Source organism: Hakea prostrata, chromosome 3 (assembly GCF_041222555.1).
Source record: "Hakea prostrata isolate BN-2017 chromosome 3, UWA_Hpros_2, whole genome shotgun sequence".
Lineage (NCBI taxonomy): Eukaryota > Viridiplantae > Streptophyta > Magnoliopsida > Proteales > Proteaceae > Hakea > Hakea prostrata.
The window spans coordinates 57,124,132-57,147,798 of record NC_142602.1 but is presented as its reverse complement, the minus strand read 5'-3'; the positions used below and the strand labels follow the sequence as shown (position 1 = coordinate 57,147,798).

General features: G+C 40.4%; 2 protein-coding genes across 2 annotated transcripts; both read right to left on the bottom strand.

The window, feature by feature from the left end:
• Positions 1-17,603: 17,603 nt before the first annotated feature.
• LOC149022587 (protein NRT1/ PTR FAMILY 5.2-like) lies at positions 17,604-20,564 on the bottom strand. Its single transcript, XM_089147306.1, has 4 exons — positions 20,450-20,564; positions 19,236-19,453; positions 18,518-19,086; positions 17,604-18,432 (listed from the first exon to the last, which is right to left on the bottom strand). Exons 1-4 carry the CDS (start codon positions 20,562-20,564, stop codon positions 17,604-17,606), a joined length of 1,731 nt encoding a protein of 576 aa, XP_089003432.1.
• Positions 20,565-22,130: 1,566 nt separating this feature from the next.
• Positions 22,131-22,666, bottom strand: LOC149022586 (mitogen-activated protein kinase kinase kinase 18-like). The gene is made up of 2 exons (XM_089147655.1): positions 22,571-22,666; positions 22,131-22,454 (listed from the first exon to the last, which is right to left on the bottom strand). Exons 1-2 carry the CDS (start codon positions 22,664-22,666, stop codon positions 22,131-22,133), a joined length of 420 nt encoding a protein of 139 aa, XP_089003781.1.
• Between the last annotated feature and the right edge of the window lie 1,001 nt (positions 22,667-23,667).

Below are 23,667 nucleotides of genomic sequence, written 5' to 3'. Positions count from 1 at the left end.
TTCTTTACCCAAAAGGAATTAAATATGAGACAAAGAATATGGTTAGAATTGGTCTCTGATTATGATTGTCATATTCAATATCACCCTGGTAAAGAGAATGTTGTTGCCGATGCTCTTAGCAGGAAAAGAAAAAGAAAAGAGTTAGATTTGAATGCTTTGAGTCAACCATTGCTGTTTTGATTTTGAAACTTGGATTGGAATTTGTTCCTGAAGGTTGGGAATTTGTTCTTTTTTCCATAACGACAAGATCCACCCTTAGAGACAAAATTGTTGCTCTGCAAGCTTCTGATTAGGAATTGAAGGAGAAATTTGAGAAAATTTCTTCGAATCCTGAGTCGGAACCTGATTTTGGTATGTCTAAGGATGGTGCTTTGTTGTTTAAGGAAGATTTTGTGTGCCTACTATTGATGATATTAAGAAGGAGATTTTGAAAGCACACCAGTCAATTTTCACAGTGCACCCAGGAAGTACTAAGATGTACAAGGATTTAAAAGAATATTTTTGGTGGATTGGTTTGAAGACCAATGTGGAAGACTTTGTGGCCAAGTGTGAAACTTGACAGCATGTTAAGGCCATTCGTCAACCACCATTTGGACTTTTGCAGCCTCTTCCTGTTCCTAGTTGGAAGTGGGAAGACATTACTATGGACTTCGTGACTAGCTTGCCTCGGACAAGTAAAGGCAATGATACGGTAATGGGTAATCGTTGATAAGTTGACCAAATCAGCCCATTTTATTCCTATGAAGATCACTCATACTATGGATAAGCTAGCTAGGCTTTATGTGGACAACGTGGTTCGTCTGCACGGAGTGTCTGTGAGTATTGTTTCTGACAAAGATCCTAGGTTCACCTCAAGGTTTTGGATTGGTTTGCAGAAAGCCTTGGGAACCCAGTTAAATTTGAGTACTGCTCATCATCCACAATCTGATGGACAATCTGAGCGGACAACTCAGATTTTGGAAGATATGCTTAGATCATGCATTGTGGATATGGGCGGCAATTGGGATGAACACTTAGCTTTGGTTGAGTTTGCCTAAAACAATAGTTATCAAGCAACAATAGGCATGGCTTCATTCAAGGCTTTGTATGGAAACACTTGTAGGACACCCTTGTACTGATATGAGACTGGAGAAAGAAAAGTGTTAGGTGCAGAAATGATTGAAGCTACAAGTGCAATGGTAGATATGATAAGAGAAAGATTAAGTCTTCTCAGTCAAGGAAGAAATCTTATGTAGATAAGAGAATAACCTACTTGGAATTTCAAGTTGGGGAGAAAGTTTTCCTAAAGGTGTCACCAATGAAATGTGTAATGAGATTCAATGTTAAAGGAAAGCTTAGCCCTTGATTCATTGGACCTTATGAAATTCTTAAGAAGGTTGGACCCGTCGCATACCGTTTGGCCTTGCTGGAGTTTATAATGTGTTTATGTTTCAATGCTTCAGAAATATATAGAGAATCTAGAACACATACTATAGCGGGAACCTAAAGGACTTAGTGCTGATCTTTCTTACAATGAAGAGCCAGCCGAAATCCTAAACAAGAAGGACAAACAGTTGCAGAATTGTACCATTCCTTTGGTAAAGATTCGATGGAAGAATCACACCCTTGAAGAAGCTTCTTGGGAGAAGGAAGAAGACATGAAGGAGAAGTTTCCTAATCTTTTTTGAAGCCCATGTATTCTTTCAATTTCGAGGATGAAAGGGGGGGGGGTGAATGTGAAATCCAGCCCTAACCTTAACCCAAAAACCCTGTTGTTTGTAGGTCCGAAGACCTGAAGTGAAGGAAGAAGGCAACTATGGGCCATCTTAGTGGAAGACATGGTGTTTGACCTAGAACCCATGGAAATTGATGATGGGGTTCCATACTTCGAAACTTTCTCAGAGTTGGAGAAGAAACTGCACCTTGATGAAGAAGAGCTTGGTTGATGGACATGGTTTGAAGGTACCCCTCTATGCTAGGAGAGTTGTTTGATGAGTTGGGAGAAGCCCATTTGAAAATAATAAGGTTTGGACCTTGAAGTCCCTAACTTGGGCTTGCTATCAGCCTGGGTCGACTGGTGCCCAGTTGACCAGCCAATCGACCCACAATGACAAGATCTAGCTAAGATATTTTGTTTAGGGTTTTGATGCTCTATTTATTGAGACTAAGTGATTTTCAGCCTCTTTTGTTTCTAAAACCTATGGAGAACATGGGAAGCCTCTCTTAAAGCCTCTCTTGGTGTTGTGGAAGATCTACTTGCAAATTCTCAAGTTCTTCATCCTTTGTTCCTCATTCAGGTATCGTAATCTCTTATTCTACTCTTTGATCTACTCTTCATTGATTGTTCTTCATCTATGTGATTATGAAGATGGTGTTGCATCCTTGTAAACACAGTCTCTATAGTTGTGAGTGAATCCCCATTCACTCCAACACATCTATGATCTACATAGTTGATTCTAAGAAGAGATCATATGATATCTTCATGAATGTATGATCAATCTTATTGTTTTGATTTCTCTATCATGTTAGATCCATTCTCATGTTAGCTCTTATCTCTAATCTACTGCTGATATTCATCTAGAGTGAAACCTTATTCTCTCGAGCCTCTCCGTTGAATCCATGGATTGTTTTCTATGAAAACCCTATTTTTGATTGATTTGGAAAGTCATGTTTATGATCATTGTTGGTGTCTACTGTATGCTTGTTAATCTTAGATTATTATTCTAGAGTTTTCCTTGAATTTTCGGAGTGTTTTGAATCCCAGAAGATGAGTTTCGGATCAAAATTTTGATTTCTATTGCATACTGTTCATTGGATCAACTGCCTAGTTGACTGAACCAATCGACCCAGCAGGCTGCCCAAGCTGACATTAGTGGGTTTTGTTGTCCATCTTGATTTGTTTGACCTCTATTCTTCTAGGGCTTATTCCTAATGGCTGAATTATGCTTGTTTAGGGTTGTTTGCTAACCTTGGACCTAATCTCTTGTTCCTCCAAAATATTCTTTGAAGCTATTTAAGGTAAAGACGGTTGTTTCCATAATAACCTAGATTGCATGATCTTAGTTTCTCATTTGGGAATTGCATGAGATTACTGTTGTTCTTACATTTTCTTATTATGATAATACTGTTGTAAGTACTTAAAGTACAGTAGATCTTATTCAAGTGATTCTCTTACTTAATTTATCATGTATATATGGTTATCTTCTATATATTGGAATATCAGTTGTCTTTGTTGTGACTGAATTGGGAATGTGATTGCTTACATATGATTTGGGAATGGGAAATGTCCTTTTGACATTTTTGTCCTTGGACATCAGTGGAACTAGTATAGGACATTACCTATGGTGCCCTCTAACTCTTTCCCTGATTATTGGTTGTCATACCTAGGGCTTGTCTAGCAGTGTTTGGCTAGTGTTGGTGCAACCTAGAGGGCGGGTGATTAGGTTGTACCTCGTGGATTATACCAAATTCTCGGTTTGATTGCAATTTCAAGGTAAATTATAATTTAAATGAAATTCAATAAGACAAGCAATCACAACACAGAGATTTATAGTGGTTCGACTTTACGAGTCTATGTCCACTCCTCTCTTAGCCTCAAGAGAGTATTCCACTAATGAATCTCTTTTAATATGATGGGTAGGGAGTCAAACCCTTACGATCTTTGTTACGGGGCAAGAGTACCCTTTACAATCTTTGTTCACGGGCAAGAGCACCCAAGTAATCTTTGTTCACTGGCAAGAGCACCCAAGCAACAAATTCTATTCAATCTAGACTAGAATTCAACAACCAATTCAAATACAAGAAGTGTTAGATATTACCTAACAAGGAGAGTGACACTTTACCCCTTGTGTGTGAGTGATGCAATGAATGAATGCTTCAAGAACAACAATGCATCAATAAAGACTCCAATGGCCTTCAATAACTCTAAGCTTTGCTTCAATGAACTTGCTTATTAACTTTGGAATATCCCTCAAAGTTGAATGGAGTTGGGAAGACAGTAATGGTGCTAAAACACCAAAGATTGGCTCTTTCACTTGTGAGTGAGTATATGCTTGATGGGGGAGAGGAATAAATCTCAAATGGGGGTGGTTGGGCTTTTATAGACCTCAATTCAATGCCCTCTCCATTTCCCCAACGGATATAAGATTTCAGCGAGATTTTACTCCAGACGGTCGTCCATCTGCCCAGACGTTCAGCCGTCTCAAAACTATCCGTTGAAACACAGCTGTTGAGAAATAGTCGTTTAAAACTAGCCGTTACACTTAAGTCAGGGCCAGACGGTCAGCTATCTGCCCAGACGGTCATCCATCTGGCTTGGACTAGCCCAGACGAAAATTCTGTCTGGCCTTCTGTTTCTGAGAAACTCAGAAAACACACAACAGACGGTCGACCATCTGAGCTCTGTTTTGCTGGAACGAGTTGGGGCTGGGACATGGCTTGGGTTTTTGGACTTTTTGGTCAACCCAAAGCATTGTATACCTTACCAACATGTCCTAGGTCACTCTAGTAACATGAATTACATATAATGGATGCATTTACATGAATGTGTATGCAAGAGTGTCCTAAGCCCTAATTCAGCCTAAGTCTTGATCTTCGACTTGATTTTGTGCAACGGTCTTGATACTCATCTTGACTTTGGTTCTTTGTCTAAGATGGTTTGAGTTGGTCTTGAGCTTGACTCTTCGGTAATTCTTTGATCTGGTCATTTTGTGTCGAGATTCATTGTAGTGGTGAGCTGGACAAAACACATCTACATGGAATCATTAGTATAGTGTTTGTCATCATCAAAACTAATTGGAGGCCGATGTGGCAAATGCTGACATGGCATTTCCCAACAGCTAGGATGTCCCTATTATATCAAACCCAATTCGGAAGGGTATTGAGAGAGTAACCAGTGGCAACAATGTGGGTTTGTGGGCGCTCAAGACCGGTAACCAACCTGTGAGAGGATATGGATCACATTGTGAGGGGCCATCCATTGGTAGGGTTGCAGTAGTAGACTTGGGTTCATGGGCATTCAAGACCGGTATCCAACTCATGAGAGGACATGAGAGCTTCCCGTTTACTATTTGTGGATGACCTATAGGGTTGATGAGTCTGTAGTCTGAGTTGGTTGTAGCCATAGGATACGGTGACTCTAGTGAGAAGGATATTAGAAAGGATCACGAGAGGCGAGGAATGGAAGTATCTGACTCTGACTTGATATAACTAAGTAGAAGACTTGCATTGGGCTAGGTTTGACCTTGACATGCGTCAATACTCAAACCAATGGTGATGTGAGTGAGCGGTGACCTAAACTCCAGCTATGGAATGTCCGAGAGGGATGTAGGACCCAATTTCCACTTGAGAACCCAAGATACCGAGATGGTTGAGGGAGAGTGACATGAGACTTACCTAGAGGAGTATGGTGCTTTGACTTAAAGCATGTCTACAAATAGAGACCAGCATACATAGAGTTAGATCATACATACATTGTATGTTTCATATCATCTTGCATCTTTATTGTTATGCTATCGTGCTTTATTACGTTGCTATAGAATGAACTGCCTTACTGAGTTCTTTTGAACTCACTCCTTTTTTGCAAACTTCTTTGTTAGATATCCTATAGGTACTAATGAACATGAAGGCCAGTACTATGAAGCACAAGCGGATGATGCATTCTACACCCAAGGTGTTTGTTACGGTGATTACGACGGTGAATAATTCCAAGGTGAAGGAGTATCGTATTAGGAGATTAGTTGCACCCATGTGCTAGTTACATGTTATCTGGATTCTAAGACTTTTAGCTTTAGATGTTCTCTATAGGCATGAAGAGACACTAGTTTAGTTTTGATTACTTCTTTTCTATTCCTTTTATTTTGGAAATCGGTTGTAATCTTTCTTTATACTTTTGATCTACTTTCCGCTGTGATTGTGGAGTGACTTTTCCGTGACACTCTACATTTGATTATTCTATTGGTATCCTTTTCCGCACTCTGATTATATTGTCTATTCTTTGGATCATATCTTGATCTTTCTGTTAATGTAGTATAAGATTGATTTAGTCTTGTTCTTGATTATATTATTGTAAATGTGGGAGGTTGATTTCTTTGATACTGATCTTCAGAGCTGTGGATCCCACACTCGGGTATTCCAAATAGGGTACTGGTTGGGTGGATGTGACATTTCCCACTAGAGTTAAGGTATCCCATGGCTACAACTAACTCGGACTACGGATTCATCAACCCTATTGGTCATCCACAAATAGTAAACGGGAAGCTCTCATGTCCTCTCACGGGTTGGTTACCAATCTTAAGTACCCATGAACCCAAGTCTCCTACTGCAACCCTACCAATGAATGGCCCCCACAATATGATTCATGTCCTCTCACGGGTTGGTTACCGGTCTTGAGCACCCACAAATCCCCATTGTTGCCACGGGTTACTCAGTCTCAATTTCCTTCCAAATCGGGTCTGATATAACTGGGTAATCCTATCCAAACACTACTAGACAAGCCCTAGGTATGTCAACCAATAATCAGGGAAAGAATTAAGGGGCACCATAGGAAATGTCCGATACCACTTCCACTGATGTCCAAAGACAGAAATGTCAAAAGGAAATTCCCCATTCCCCAATTATACTTAAGTAATCACATTCCAAATCAGTCATGCACAAGCACAATTGACAAACCAATACATAGGGTAATAACCATTCATACATGATCAAAATAATAATTGAATTACATAAACAAGTCTTGCTATAATTACAGTACTTACATCAGCAATAAAATTATAAGAAAATTGTAAGAACAATAGTATGATCATGCAATCCGAATCAAATACAAGTAAGCATGCATTTTAGGTTATTAGGGCACAACCATTCTTATCTTAATTAACTTCGAAGATTTCCGGAGAAAGAATGAGGATAGATCCAAAGTTAGCAAATAACCCTAAACAAACATAGTTCAAGCATTAGGAACCAACCCTCGAATATCGGAAGTGAAACGGATCAAAACAAACCAAGCTTGAAGCTACTGACACTATGGACAGCTCAATTGGGTCGCTCAGGCTGATCGACCCAGGTGATCGACACCAATGTACTGTGTCGGACGAAACTCCAAATTTTGATCCGAAACTCAACTTTCGGGATTTGAAACATTCCAAACTTTAAGGGAAACTCTAGAATAGTAGTCTAAGACTATCTAGCATAGATTAGACATCAACAATGATCAAAAGAGTAGAATTATAATTTTATCAAAAACTAGGTTTTTACCGAAATCAATCCGTGAATTCTACAGAGATGCTAGAGAGAATGAGAATCCACTCTAGAAAGAAAAGAACAATAGATCATAGATAGAAACTAACATAAGAATGAATCTAACATGCTTTAGAAATCAAAAACATAGAATGATCACACATTCATGAAGATCTCACAAGATCTCATCCTAAAATCAAGTTGTGTAGATCATAGAAGCATTGCAGTGAATGGAGATTCACTCACAACTAGAGAGATTGAGGAAGAGGTCTTTGCAATGATACAAAACCTTCTTCATAATCATAGAGATAAGAAGAATCAATAAGAGAATAGATCAATTGAGAGAGTATTAGTGATCACCAACCTTAAGAAAGAAGATTCACCAAAAAAGCTTGAGGATTCAAAGAGGATCTTCCAAACTCCAATGTGAAGGCTTGAGAGAGGCTTTTCAAGTTCTCTAGAGGCTTTACAAAGTGGGGCTGATTACCACGAAGTTCTAATAAGTATAGCATCAAAAACCTAAAAAATCCATATTTGACACAAAAGCCCCTACCTATGGGTAACTCAGCTGGGTCGTTCAGCCTGATCGACCCACATGATTGACCCAGGCTGATAGCAAGCCCATTACTAGGAATTGAAGCTCCAAAACTCAAAATTTTCAATGAGGCTTCTCCCAACTCAACAAGTGACTTACTTAGCATTGAGGGACCTTCCAAAACATGTCCAACTAGGCCTCAAGTCCATCAACCAAGCTCTTCAACACCAAGGTGCAGTTTCTTCTCCAATTCGACAAGGTTTCCAGGTATGGAACTCCATCATCAATCTCCATGGGTTTTGGATCAAACATCATGTCTTCCATTGATATGGTCCATAATTTCCTTCTATCTTGACTTCGGGTCTTCGGACCTATAAACAAATGGGTTTCCAAGTTATGGTTTAGGCTGGATTTCACATATAAACCGGTAACCAACCGGTGAGAGATTAGAGTGATGATACCTTCCTAGAGGAGGTTGGTGTTCCATCTTAATGCGTGTCTACCATTAAAGAGTAGCATCTGTTAGAGTTGTCTGTTTCATATCATATTGCATTTGTTATGTTCTGTTATCATGTTATTTGTGTTGCTATGGAATAACTTGCTTTGCTGAGTTCTTTTGAACTCACTCATTTTTGCAAATATCTTTGTTAGACTATCCTGTAGGTATTGATGACTATGAAGGCCAGTACTATGAAGCACAAGCCGATGACACGTACTACTCCCAAGCTGGTGGCTATGGTGACTACGAAAGTGAAGAACTCATGGGTGAAGACGTATCGCATCAGGATTAGTTGCACTCATGTGCTAGTTACTCGCTATTTGGATTTTGAGACATATACTTTTAGAAGTTGTATTTATAAGTTAGAAGAGACCTTAGTTTAGTTTGATTCTTCGTTTCTTTCTTTTCTTTTGAGAATCGGTTGTAATCTTTTCTTTTAGTTTTGTTTAACATTCCGTTGTATTATGTGGAGTGATTTTTCGCACACTCTACATTTGATTATTATATTGATATCATTTCTTTTCGCACTCTAATTATATTGTTAATCTCTTCATCTTATCTTGATCTCTTTGCTTATGTAATGTTACATTGATTATGTCTTATTCATGATTATGTTATTGTAAATGTGGGAGGTTGGTTTTCTCGAATACTGGATCTTCGAGGCTGTGGATCACACACTCGGGTATGCTAGGTAGGGTACCGGCTAGGTGGATGTGACAATGTGTCTTTACCCCTTACTAGGAATCTCAAGACCGGTAACCCATCAGTGAGAGATCAGAGTGACGAGACCTACCAGAGGAGGCTGATGTTCTACCTTAATGTGTGTCTACCATTAGAGACTAGCATCTATTAGAGTATGGTTGCATTTTTGCGTTCCACTACATGTCATGTTGCACTATGTGATGCAGAGATTTAGACTATGATATTGGTTATTTGTTTGTGAACTACTCACTGAGTTCTTTTGAGATCACCCTTCGTTGAATTTGTTGTTTTAGATGACTATGCAGGTGAAGAAGAAATCTCGAGCTCTGGTTCGGAGATATTTCACATTTATTATATAGCTGAGGAAGCAATGGGAACTGATAGTAGCCCATGATACGATCCCAATACCAGTAAGGAGCACTATTATGGCTCCGATCAATAATGATAGATGACGCCTCATTAGCCAATGGGACTACGAACTGGATATTGATCCTAAGTTGCAGGTGTACAAACATTTGGAAAATAAGGCCAAACATTAGAAGTTTTGGAATTTTGACTTAGCTTACTCTTTTAAGTTTGAATACTTTAGTTTTGTCATCACTTCCGCACTCTGGTTTGGTTTTGAGATCTTCTAAGATCCTTGTTACTTGACATATTTCTTTATTAATATTTATAACATTGATTTATTCTTGCTCATGATTGGACTATTGTGTGGAATGGTTGGTGATTGTTTGAGACCTGATCTATGGGGCTATGTATCACTCTCCCGAGTATTCGGGTAAATGGATACCGGCTGGGTGGATGTGACAATAACAATCCTTAGCTTTGAGTCTAGGACGATCATAGGTTTAGCATACAATTTTGGATCCATGTCCTCCAGAATGAGATGAAGGTGACTAATAGGACTAAGATGGACGAGTAGAATTGAAACGTCCACAAAAAGGTTTGGCTCACTGATTGAAGTGTCCCCTATAGGGCTGTTTTGGAGGTCGAACTCCACCAGTATGAGTGCTGGACAGGTTGGCCATAGGTTGAGATGTATCAATATTAGAGAGTTCAACTTTTAAACGTACTTTTTGCATCAACAACGTACCTTGTAACTCGCTTTAGGTGATAGAAGAACAGCAAGTTGTAATGATAGTCACAAGTGGAGAGTAATCGACTCCTAAACCATTTAAGAGATGGAGGCCTAATTCTTTATCATTGACAGGCTTCCTCGCAACTGCAAATTGGTCAGAATTAGTCTTGATTCAAAGGAGATAACCATGAATGTTGTTGTTACCTCTTTTAACATTATGAATTTGAAGGCAAAGTTGCATAACAGCAGTAGAAGAAGATGCTAAATAGATACATTCTAGTTGTAGCCAGACATCGCAGGAAATGGTGCATCCAATGATCTGGATATGAACTGATTTGGTTAGAGATAAGTTAAGACAGCACATCAATAGTTGATCTTGGAAATTCCACTTGTAATATTCAGGATTTTGCTTAGAAATTGTAGCAATTGCACCATTAAAGGTTACTACAAGGATGGTAGCTGGTAGGCAAAGAGATGATCCATCCATAGTATGATAAAGTCTATACGACTTGAGTAGAGGCACAATTTGAGACCTCCATAGTAAACAATTCATTTTTGCCAACTTAATAGAGAGAAAGTCATTGAGGAAGGGAAACGATTTAAAGGGTAGGGTAGGGAAGGAACCTAAAGCTCTGATGCCATGTTGAAAGCCTTGCATGGCCAGGCTGAGAGAGAGAGAGAGAGAGAGAGAGAGAGAGAGAGAGAGAGAGAGAGAGAGAGAGAGAGAGAGAGAGAGAGAGAGAGAGTGGTTCGGGTGATTCTACAATTGACATCTACAAAGATAATAGTTTGATCTCCTTGATTATTTTTGATTGTGATACATTTGATATAAATAAGTTAAGAGTCCTTGTTCATCACAAGTCTAGGACTCTTGCACTCTAGTAGAGTTTCATAAGTAAGGTTAGGTGGAGTAGATAAGGTGGTAACTAGGGTTTTACATTGATAATGATTATTGTGTGTTTGAGATAAGGTAGAAATCTGAGGGTCCTTGTGTGTTTGAGATAAGGCAGAACTCAAGAGATCCTTGTGCATTTGAAATAAAATCACACTCTAGAGATTATCTTTTTTTCTGGAGATAAGGTGGCAGCTATGGAACATTGGTTATGTACCCTTGACGGCTGGTGATGAGATGGCGGTTAGGGCAACCTGAGTTCAACCAGGATCATTTGTGAATTGCCAGAAATGTCCTTAACAAATCAAGACAAAATACAAAAAACTACTTAAACGTAATCAATATGACCGTTGTACAAAGGAATACAAATTTTTTTCTAAACTATTATCAATATTACCAATACATTATTTACTACATTGATCTATAATGACGTGAAGGCTGCTAACCTAAGACAGGGTCATGGTTCCACCATGGAATTAGAGAGCTTCAACGTATGCTGAGGTTATAATCTATTTCTTAAGGTCAGATCTAAACATTATTGTTATATTCACGGATATCTCTGAACTAGAAGAATAATTTCGAGACCGGTTCTAGACGGCTAAGGAGTATCAAGCCAGCTCATCCTCTACAAGAGATCTATGTGGCGTGGGACCCACATGCTTGAACCAGATATCTGGGTAAATTCAGTGTCTGGCATGATCTAAGATCTCCTCGAGCCTTGGGATGACAAGATATCTGTTAAATCTTACACGCTGTAAGGCAGTAGAGGCTGAAAGGACCCTTGTCTCGCACAGTTGCCCGAAAGTCACTACAAAGGGTAAGGACCCGATATATAATCTCTGACCATGCTTAAACAGGGTAAGCTCTACACAATCTAGCGACCATTTTCCTTTAGTTTACTAACCCTTCAAGAGGATGATCTTCATCATCTCTTGGGATCTTCACTCTTCAATGGAGTTTATCGTTTGCTAGCCTAGACTAACTCGATTGTAGGAGATGGCTTCCTGTCCTCAGAGGTGGCCCACTTTCACCTTGTTTTGGTCTCAGGAGCTAGAGCTGGATCTAGAGCGAACCTTGAAGCCAAGATAATATTTCTTGCACCAACATTTGGCGCTGTCTGTGGGAAACATCAACAAAAAGTTTAATTGATTTCCCTTGGCTTTGATGCAAACTATGAGGACGAAGAGAGCTTGAAGGTCATTGATTTTCAGACCTGAGGTTGACCTAATGGCTGACGAGCCAGATGGGATTCTCAATTCTGAAGTTCAATGTACACCATTTATGGCTTTTCTTCTCATGGCATCTATCTCTGGTTATATTTCTTTAAGAAGGACTTCGCGGCAAGATGAGTCTAGCGTTGCCACGGCTGTGGAGATGCAAGCAATGTATACCGAAGCCCAAACCCTCTCAGCGATAGATTGGAAGCGATCTTACTACCAAGAGTTGTCGGGTGATCTACGACGCTGAGGTGTTGGAGATTTTCCAAGGGTTTACCTGTTTAGAGCTCCCGGAGGATAAGCCTATGGCTGGTGCTAATATAATGGTGCTGTTGTCGCTGACATTTTAACTCCACCCCGTTTGCAGTTTGGATAACTAAGTCAAGAATTTCGAATCCTATGCGCTGCACAACGACGATGGAAGGCAAAGCAGTTTCTCGGTATCTGCTGGCTAGGCTTTGACCAATGAAGCCGTGAGACAGAGTTAAAGAATGATAATGTATTTTTTATTATCAACCCCCACAATGCAGATGTCTTTGTGCCTCTTGTATGAATTCCAACAATGTTGATGTGCGGATGAGGAAGCATTAGCCTTCCATCATGCTTTTTAGTGTCCTCTTTGCCGAGCCCTTACGAGCTTGCATATAAGGATTTATGCTAGAAAGACAAGAGCTTGCGCTCCTGCATCCTGCAAACTTGTGGTTTTCAAATAACTCTTCGTGTGGCCCAAGGTCCTGCTTCTCAGCATATGGTCTTGCTTCTTAGCAAGTGCTTTTCCTTCAAGCCCCTTAGCTTCATAGGCACCTTTCTTGTAAGCTCCTTATCTTTGCAGATGATTTCTTTCTCCTCAGCAGACATTTCCTGCAGCTTCGCAGATGCCTGCTTCTCAGCGGAAGTTCCTGCTTCTCACAGATGCCTGCTTCTTAGCAGATGGTCTTGCTTCTTAGTAAGTGCTTTTCCTGCAAGCTCCTTAACTTCGCAGGCTCCTTTCTTGCAAGCTCCTTAGCTTCGTAGATGCTTTCCTGCTCCTCAACAAACATTTCCTGCAGCTTCACAGATGCCTGCTTCTCAGTGGAAGTTCCTGCTTTTCACAGATGCCTGCTTCTCAGCAGAAGTTCCTGCTTCTCGCAGATGCCTGCTTCTCAACAAATGATCTTGCTTCTTAGCATGAGTTTTCCTTGTAAAACCTCTTGGCATCACGAGTATCTTTCCTGCTTCTCAGCAGATGATTCTTACTTCTTGATGAAGCCTTCTCTTCAGCGGCATAGCCTCCTTGCTACCCTCTGGACAACGTTTTACCACTTCATCGAGAAGTTTAGGGGGCTAAGTTGTAATAACAAAGGAGACTCATTCTTGAAAAAGGAAATGTCATAATATAACATTGACAAGTACAAAGACCTGACAAAGTCTCTGAAGAAACTGCTAAAAAATAGTAAGTTTCAAAAGGACTCCACAAAAGAGGAGTACCAAGACAGAAAAGAAAAAGTTCTTTGCCAAAAAGAAGAAAAACTCTTGTTCAGACGTCTTCAAGGATAGTTACAATTGCAAAGCCGTCCGGTTCAATTGCTGGAGGGGGACTGGCATTATGGCTTCTGGAGTAGGGGTCGAAGAGCTGGTCCTGGGCTGTGCGACATCTCCCGATGGGGTATTCATCCAGTTTAAACATTGGAATCCCCGACATTTGCATGTATCCGGGTTGAAGAGGGAGTCTTTACAGACTTCCTTCAGCGAGCCTTCTGATAACCTATTCGTCATCAGCTTAAAAGCCTCGTCAAGACCATGTTCGAAGCTAGCTACTGCGGCATTGACCAACTCTTTCTTATATGCCTCCGAGCTTTTGAAGGCCGCCACTGCTTCCTTGGCTCCATCTGTTAGTCTAGCAACCAACCTCCGGATTTCGGCTTGGAAGACCTGGTTTTGCTCCTGATTTTTGGAAAGCCTGGCCTCTAAGGATTTCTTCTCTTTTTCGGATGTGACCAAAAAGCTCTCCAGTTCTTGAGTTCGCAACTGAAGCTTAAACCTTGCAGACTCGATGGAGAGGTTGTTTCCCACCAATTCCTGGTTCAGCTTGTCCATTGATTCCTTCTCCTTCATCACCTCGTCTCTCTGCCTCAAGCACTGAGCACTGCTATTAATTAACTGCTGGACATGTTCTCTAGCCTCATTCAGTTGCTTTTGTAGTGCATCCCTCTCTTCCACAATGGTTTTGTTCTCGGACTCCAGAGCGGCGTTCTGCCTTTGCAATTCGGCGACAATCTTAGTTCGAAGGGATACCTCGGAGGACAGAAGTTTGCTTCGGCGAAGCAAGCCCTCGGTTAGAGAGTCACTTTCATAAACACTTCTGATAAGAGGGAATGGAGATATATAAGAGAGAAAATAAGAGTTAGGATAGCAAAGGAGAGTTGCTTACTCGGCTAGACAAGCAGACAAGGGGTGCAAGGGAAGCTTGTCGGCAATTGCTTTATCATCAGGCATCACGCCGTGCTTCAACCATTCTTTGGTCTTGACAGTCTGGCCAGAAAGGCCTCCTTCCGCGGAAATGTTCCAGTCAGGAACCCAAGTTGACTTTTGCGACTTGGCTGAATCTTCTGGGATCTGAGTTTTTTCAACGGAGGGAGGGCCTGACGGACCCTGTGGTGTTGTGGATGATCTTGGCGCTTAGGACAGAGTCCAAGGAGCATTGACTGCAGGGAACCTCTGAGTTGCTTCATCAAAATTATCTAGGACATTTGTCTTCCCCACTTCGGGGGAGACATCAGGAATTTCTCCAAAAACTGGGGGAGTTGAAGAGCGAGACATAGGAAACTTTTCTCTCAAAGAAGCTCTACGGGTCTTGGAGGAAGGACCCAAGAAGACCTTCTTCTGGCTTGTTTTCCCAGGCGAGGTGCTCTTAGAAGTACTTGTTGGTTCGTTGATCGGGCTCTTCCCGAGGAAGCTGATTTTTACCTTCTTCTCCTTGTTTTTTGTCTTGGGAGGGGACAGCAATCGCTTGCGATCTTTTCCTTTACCAATTTTCGGTTTGGGGGAGGGCGGAGACGCTCTTCCCTCAACTGAGGTAGCTTCTTGGCCAGCTTCCTCCCATGAGGCCAGAAGACCTGTCTCCTCCTTCACTTCTTGGAGGACTTCTTCCAAGGATTTTAACTCTGAATCAACTGGAATTATTGTTACTGATTGCGGATGCGAATCTGTGGGGACCGCAGAATCACTCTGAGGATGTTGGATCTCGTGATGCTCAGACCTGGCGGTCGCTTGAGCAAGATTGTACCTCTGGTGAAGAGTCTCTCTATCTATCTGCATAGAGGGAACTGCCAAAAACAAACTTCTCAGAAAATGGAAACGAGATTTCAGTCTTAAAAAGAAAGAAGAAAAGATTTTGAGATCTCACCAGTCATCACCCCCCATAAAAGAAGGGAAGCTTCATATTCCATCTCACGGTCATGAATGGGCCCCCCCCCTCTCCTTTTAGGAAGATGTCGACAAGATGATTTTCTGTGTCTCCTAAGAGGGGTTTCTCGTTTAACTTTTGGATATCTTGTGGGGAGATGGATGGCTAGGCACAGGAGATATATTCTGTTGGGACCTTACAAGCTATGTACCTTTCTTTCCATCTCTTTTGGGTTTGGGGCAGAGTACCCTCATCCAGAACCATGAATTTGCGTGTGGATGAACCCCGCTTGCTAAAACTGTACCAGCGACTTCCACCGACTGCTCTGACGGAGGTAAGGCTCCTGAACAAGTTTAGGCTGCAATCAATGCCGAAGTGATGACAACACCCTATGAAGCCAATAATATACCTTCATCCGTTTGGAGCCAGCATGCTAGGATGGAGCCCATAGTATCCTAAAGTCTGTTTGACAAAAGGGCATAGGGGAAGCCTCAGACCGCCTAGAAGGGAGTCAAAATATAGGGGTATTTCACCTGTAGCCAAGAAATTAGCCCTTTCACAGGGTCCAGGGAGCCTAACCCGAAAATCTTCAGGGATCCTAAAGGCAGCCTTCATCAACGTCAGGTGCGACGGACGAAGGAGACTGGGGTAATCCAGGGGCGTGAATCTAGACTCAAAGTTGCGCTTTCCTACATAAGAAAGAAGTCTCAAATAGGTTGTGTTGGCCATACCAGGACAATCGAGCGGAGGATCCCACTGGAAGGAGGGTCGAACTGCGGAGGATGGACCGCCGACTTCTGAGTCAGCACCTCTTTCTTCCTTTTCATTCTCCGCCGAAGGGCTAGAAGGACGGGCGGCACCAGAGAAGGGTTTGGTCTTCCTTGCACTTTTCTTCCCCATTTCGTCTACAAAGAGGGTTATGGATCTCTCCAGTGACTGGTGAATGCTATCGATCTTGTTCACCAGGATGTGTAGAAGAATGGCAAAGATTGCAGTTTGAACAGTTTCAGAGGAGGATCGTGAATGTCTGATTTATATGGCACATCTTTCTGGGAACTGAATGCATTTCTTGGGGATATCCTTCGATCTTCACACCTCATCATTGCGACGCTTCGTCCTTAGTAAGGAACAGATAATTATAACACCTGGCGGTTGAACGGAGGTCTTCAGAAGATGCGTTTGCCGTCAAAGAAGGTACGAACAGTTTCGATGGCCTGCGGTTCTTGGATGCACATTCAATACGATACTCAATCGTGCCTAGGAACTTGGCGAAGGAATAAAAGCTAGTTAGTGGGAAGTCGTTTCCCTTTTTCCCAAGAAGACTTCTCGGGATTTCAAAATATCTCCTGGGCGCGAAAAGGATAATCTTCACGCCAGAAAGCTTGCCATTAAGACTAGGGGGCTAATGTTATATTCACGCATATCTCTGAACTAGAAGAATAATCTCGAGACCGATTCTAGACGGCTAAGGAGTATCAAGCCAACTCATCCTCTACAAGAGATCTATGTGGCGTGGGACCCATGTGCTTGAACCAGATATCTAGGTAAATTCAGCGCCTCGCACGATTTGAGATCTCCTTGAGCCTTGGGACGACAAGATATCTATTAAATCTTACACGCCGTAAGGCAGTAGCGGCTGAAAGGACCCTTGTCCAATATTTAATCTTTGACCATGCTTAAACAGGGTAAGCTCTACACACTCCAGCGACCATTTTCCTTTAGCTTACTAACCCTTCAAGAGGATGATCTTCATCATCTCTTGGGATCTTCACTCTTCAATGGAGTTTATCATTTGCTGGCCTAGACTAACTCAAATCATCGGAGGTGGCTTCCCGTCCTCAGAGGCGGCCCACTTTCACCTGGTCTCAGGAGCTGAAGCTGGATTTGGAGCGAACCTTGAAGCCAAGATAACATTTCTTGCACCAACAATTATAATTAACTGTGACTTCTGTTTTTAAATACCATAGCAATAAGTATATTATATTACTAAACATGAACAAAGCACTCGAACATTTATAAATTTAATTTTAAAAAATCCACTATTAAATAGTCACAAATTCCTTCTTTGCAGGGATTTTCTTATCTAAGCATTTCCGTCGATTTGTTTGGATGTATCTGCTTTATAATCATGGAACTTGGTGACCACAGCATAGAAGAGAAAATTGAGTGCGTTTAGTACTACAAGAAATGCATAGTAGTAGTCTAAATGAGAGGCATTGAGATTATTGAGAATCCATCCTTTTTGGCCATCTTTGCTCTTTGTAATCCTAGAAACTGTTGAAACAAGGAATGTGCTCAAGAAATTGCCGATCCCTAGACTCGTCATGGCAAATGAAGTCCCCAAACTCTTCATGCTCTCTGGCGCCTGATGGTAAAAGTAGTCGAGCTTTCCCACCTCCAAAAATGCATCAGCTGTTCCTATGAGAATGAATTGAGGGAGTAAGATGAATATAGATAGTGGAACTGTCCCGCCATTTTCTACCAAACCATGTTGTTTAGCCACACTTAGTCTCCTCCTCTCAACTAGAGATGCAATTACCATGACTTTTAAGAGAAGGAGAAGACCAATGCCCATTCTCTGAAGAGGTGTAATTCCCCTTGGATTCTTAGTCCATCTTCTCATCATTCTAACAAAGAAACGATCGTAAATCACAACAGAGACAAGAATTGATATTGTGAAGAAAGCGCCTAAGCTTGCAGGTGGAATAGAGAAACTCCCTATCTTCTTATCAAGGGTTACACCTTGCTTGAGAAAAAGGGTACTGACTAGAGTATTCGTGGCGCCTGGCACAAATGTTGCCATAAAAATAGGGATCATGCACAGCATCTGCTTTGTCTCCTCCACCTGAGTAACTGGACATAGCATCCATGGTGAGTTTGAAGATGTTTTCACAGAAGCCTTGTTGAGGAACCTGCATGTTACATGTAAAGATTAGAACTGAAATAAGAATATAAGTTAATTAAGAGAGCAAGTCTTGGAGATCATCAATTACCAACCTTAAGGTATTTGTGGAGTCAATCATATACTTCCCTTTAGATAATTCATATTCCTGTAAATCAAGCTCAAATAGTTGTTTAGGATCAGAAGGGATAGGAACTCTCCATTTCCTGAAGGCAGCCACTATGACTCTGGCCATTCTAGTGAATGGACTCCCAGTAGGCAACTTGTGCCTATAGAAGCGGGTACCAGCAAGAAAGATTATCACAGAAATGACAAGCCCAAGCGTGGGGAGTCCATAACCAAGAGTCCAGCCCACATTGTCTTGAATGTACACTAGAAAGGTAGTGGCGATGAGTGTCCCTAAGAAGATGCTAAACACCCACCAATTGAAGAAGGACATCTTCTGGGTCTTCTCCTTTGGGTGGAAACTATCAAATTGATCAGCACCAATGGTGGAGACGTTGGGTTTGGTTCCACCAGTTCCAATTGCCAATACATATAGTGCTAAGAAGAAAACACCCAATTGTAATGGTGACGCTTTTTTGCATAACTGTACATCTACTTCATGACATGGAGGAGGCCTCAGTGCTGGTAGTGAAACAGCCAAGGTCAGCAAACACATACCCTGCAATAGGTTAAACATACAAACTTAATAAAGATTCTCACCCACCCGTACTGTCTAAAGGTTAAACCCGGTCTAACCAGGTTCAATTGAAATTTAACTATTTGAAAAGTTGAAACAGGTCGAATGAAGAAGAGAGAAGGATTTTGTACCGAAACATATATGACAGAAGCAATGATGAAAGTCCAATAGCGGCCGAGAAGGGCATCAGCAACATAGGCACCGAGGACTGGAGTTAACCATATGGAACCACTCCAATTGGTAACATTGTTGACAGAGGCAACGGTTCCCTGATGAAGCTTTGTGGTTAAGTAAATCACCAGATTCGATGATATTCCATAGTAAGCCATCCTCTCAAATATCTCATACACTTCAGTCAATCCCCATAGTCAAAATAAAAAATAATCCGCAATTAATATAACAAATAAACCAAAGGAAAATAAAAGTAATTAAAGATATCTGAAAATTTGGAGAGTAATTAATTTGCATGCATGAAAATTAAATTAAAGCAGGATTATATTCAATCCAAAATTTGGAGAGTAATTAATTTGCATGCATGAAACATGAAAATTAAATTAATGCAAGATTATATTCAATCCATTTAAGGAACCAGCCTTAAATTAATTGCCTTTCTTTTTTTCCCTTCGAAACAATCAACTTATTCTCCAGATTTTATTTCACTTTAACAATGCTGGATTACATCATGAGAAAACCATTTTTAGTTGTGAGTTGTGACCCACTTCAGAGTCGAGAGAGTTTACTGTGTATGATAGGTGACTAACCGACTGAAGAACACAATAATTGCATAGAATCAATAAAAGGGCTAGAGATGTATGCATGGAAGTAGGTAGAAGATGATATCGAAATAATCTGAACATAAATGAGGAGAGAAGAAAAAGGAAATAAAATGGCTAATGGGTGACGACTTGGTGGGTTTTACCACGCAGCAATCAAAACGTATCATCTACTCATTTAATGCTTTAGTAACCAAAAGTAAAATCTGCTCTCATCTACTCATCTAATGCTGTTCTTCTCATTCCTCAGTGTAATGGGCATCTGAAAAACTATGAAATAAAAGTTCATTTTAGGACGAAATCATCACTGAGAATCTGAGGTATATAAATTTCTAAGCACTGGTGAAGCAAGCACTCAAGCTAAATACAAGTCCTTGAAATGCATGGAACTTGATCCAACCGGTTGTCTCCCTCAGTGTCTTCTAAGATTTTCAGGTCTGAACCAACCATTGCCTGACTGAAAAGAATCCCTCTTCAGCTATTTCTACTTCTAGTTAGATGGCTTCGATGCAACAAGAATGCAAACAAAAAAGTGTGTGCAAAGAGAGAGATAGTGAGAGAGAGAAGATTACCAACAATGAAGGAACAGGCAGTCCAGCCACCAGTCTTTGATCTAAGGACAGGGTTTCCTTTGAGATCCACAGTTCCATCCTCTGTGAACTCACCACGCCCTTCTTCTTCAGCCATAGCTTTCTCTGAACCATGCATGACTCCTTCCGCCATCTTATTTATAGTGCCTTTCTCTCTCAAATCCCACAGGGCATCAAGAGATCCTGATACCGTACACGTGTTGCCATCTATGCATGATTTACTGTATTCTATACACGTCATTCATCATGATGACCAATTGGTACTGACCAATCAAAGTTTGCCCAGTTGGCAATGACCAATTACTTCAGATGGGGAGTTCTGGCTTTTATCCTCCCTGATGGTATGTATAATAATTACACTAGCACTAGCACTCCCCCCCGCTTGGGCAAATCTTAATTGATTCCTGCTTAAAATTGCGATGTAATGGGCTCTTATGTGCTTCACGGCATCGGCCATAAAGGGAGTAAAGCTCTTGATCTCCCACTATTACCTCTTTAATTACATGACATCCACACTCAAAATTATAAGTTACTCATAATTACATTTTCAGTTAAGTGTAGGGGCGGACCCTGGATGCAATATTGAGGAACCGAAGAATAAAAGCCAGATAACCTTCCCGTTGGGGAGGCACTAATGTTTTTTCGCCACACATATTGTGTGGATTATAAGATCCATTTGGGATCCCACCTCTAAATTATTTTATTATATTAAAGAATAGATCCACATATATTTTGTGGGGCCCACACGTATTTGAAAAAAAAGCAAATTATTGATAATGATATTTTTTTCTATAAAATATTGATAAAATTAAAGTAATAATATAAAAAAATATATACACATGACTTCAACCCTAAAATGTTAGATGCAAGCCAAGATTTTCTTCGGTAAGAATGTAAACCAATTTTTTTTTAGGTAAAATGCAAACTAACAATAGTTAGTTACCTATTAAGTTAACTATAGACATTTTTATTCACAATACAAAATCAAATATAAAAAATTATAGAAGAAATAAAGAAACATATATAGAATATAAAATCAAATAAAAAGAATTAAAAAAAATGAGAAAAAGATAGACGATAAATAAATTGAGAAAGAGAAAGAGTACCTAATTAGGGAGTAGATTTTTTTCTAAATTTTCTCAACACATTTATAGAAAAGGAAGAGAATAAATATGAATCACAATACAAAATCAAATAACGAAAAATTGCACTAGAAATAAAGAAACTTAGAGTATAGAATCAAATAAAAAGAATAAAGAAAAAGAAAAAAAAAGATAAAACAATAAATAAATTGAAAAAAAGAAAAAGTACTTAATTGTGGAGTAGATTTTTTTTCTAAATTTTCTTAAACCACGCTTATAAAAATAAAGAAAAAAAAGAAAGAGGAAATAGGAGATAATAAATAGGTATTGAAGAGTTACTTTTTAATTAGAAATGATATTGATTTTTGAATATTTAATAAGATTTTTTTCTTGTAAAATTAGAAATGATATTTTGATTTTTGAATATCTAATAAATAGGGGAAAAAATGAGAAAAAAGAGAGGGAAGAATAAATAGGGAGGAGAGTGGAGAATAAATAACGATTGAGGAGCTAGTTTTCAATTAAGAATGATATAATTACCAAAATACCTACCCTCATTTTAATTCTCTTACCGCCAACCTTTAAGCACCATCTTCTACCCATACCTCATCGGACCAACAAAGTCGAAACTGTCCCTGCCGAAAAATCCCTGCGATCCTATGAAGCGCAGAAACTGGGTCTGCAACGTCTGGCCATGAAGTACTTCCTGTTGCGACTTCAATTACGGTACACCCAAGAGTCCAAACATCAGCAGAGACACTATGTTCATCACCTTGAGCCACTTCAGGTGCCATGAAAACAGGGGTCTCTGCAATCGGAATCGCTGAAGGCTTTTTCCCGACCCATCTCGTGCAACCCAAGTCAACAATTTTGGTTCCATCTTCCCCAACCAAGATATTCCAACCCTTAATATCACAATGCACGAGACCATGAGAGTGTAGGTAATCCTACTCTTCATGAATCGCTCGCGTGTAAGATATGTCGAAGATTCGTGAAGCCCACCATCTTGCTGTCGAATTGCCTTAATGAGGGTGCCACAAAAGATATACTCCATGAAGAGATTGTAGAGAAGCTGACCATTCTCGTTAGTGACGTCGCAGCTAAGGTACCCAACCATGCGAGGTCAATTGAGCAAAGAAAGAATTTACCCCCAGATGTTGTGGACGCCGTAAATGGCGTGGCCCTGTGTGGCATACTCGCTGGACAGCTCTTCTTTGGTTGGATTGGTGAGAGAGAAAGGGGGGGGGGGATTTTAAGGACAGTTTCTGCCGTGGTGTTCCTGTGAGGTGGAGGTAGAAGATGGGTGAAGGGACCACCTAAGGTTTGGCTGGGAGAGAATTTTAATGAGGATAGATTGGTCATTTTAAATGAATTGAATGCAAGTAAGGGTACTTTGATCATTTTACATGTCCACTTAACTAAAAATGTAAATGTGGGTAACTTGTAATTTTGAGTGTGGGTTAAGGCTGCGACAGGGCCGGGCTGGGCCGGGCTTTTGCAATCCCAAGCCTAGCCCTATATGTTCTAATATAAGTTCATTCCCTCCCTAACCCTAATCAGGGCCAATGATTATTGTCCCTAGCCCTAAGCCCTACAGGGCCAAGCCAAACCCATTTCCGCCCTGATTGGCCCTAATTGGGCCGGGTAGATATGGGTTGGCCCTGATTGGCCCTATCCCTGAGTTATAATTAGCCCTATCCCTACTCCCTGGCCCTGATTGACCTTGTCCCTAGTCTTAATTGGTCTATCCTTGGACCTAAAATATTAAATGTAAATTCATAAAATAAATAAATAAAATAAAATACATAAAAGTATCTCAAGTAAACTAAAAATAAGATTCATGGAAATATAAGATGATTCAAACTCCTACAAAATGATAAAATAGTCAATAAATTGATAGTGTTCCTTTAAACATAAATAAATTCGTACTCCATAATTTTATATTGAGCTTTGAAAGTCTACCATTGCTTTGGTGATTGAAATTGAAAACCTCTCCCATTACTTTTGTGATGGCAATTGAAAACCTCTCCCAGAGATATCCTTATTCAACAAAAAAAAAAAAAAAATCAATATTCAAAACCATGTTAATAAGTAAATCAACAATAATTTAGTATTCGT

Bases quoted from the DNA above. Each gene is read 5' to 3' on its own strand.
- LOC149022587 (XM_089147306.1), bottom strand. From the start codon at position 20,564: ATGGCTGAAGAAGAAGGGCGTGGTGAGTTCACAGAGGATGGAACTGTG. The intron at 19,454-20,449 runs GTAATCTTCTCT...GATTGACTGAAG, and splicing joins TGCCTGTTCCTTCATTGTTG to TGTATGAGATATTTGAGAGG. The intron at 19,087-19,235 runs GTACAAAATCCT...AACCTATTGCAG, and splicing joins CTTCTGTCATATATGTTTCG to GGTATGTGTTTGCTGACCTT.
- LOC149022586 (XM_089147655.1), bottom strand. From the start codon at position 22,666: ATGGTTGGGTACCTTAGCTGCGACGTCACTAACGAGAATGGTCAGCTT. The intron at 22,455-22,570 runs GCAATTCGACAG...TGTGATATTAAG, and splicing joins TTTGTGGCACCCTCATTAAG to GGTTGGAATATCTTGGTTGG.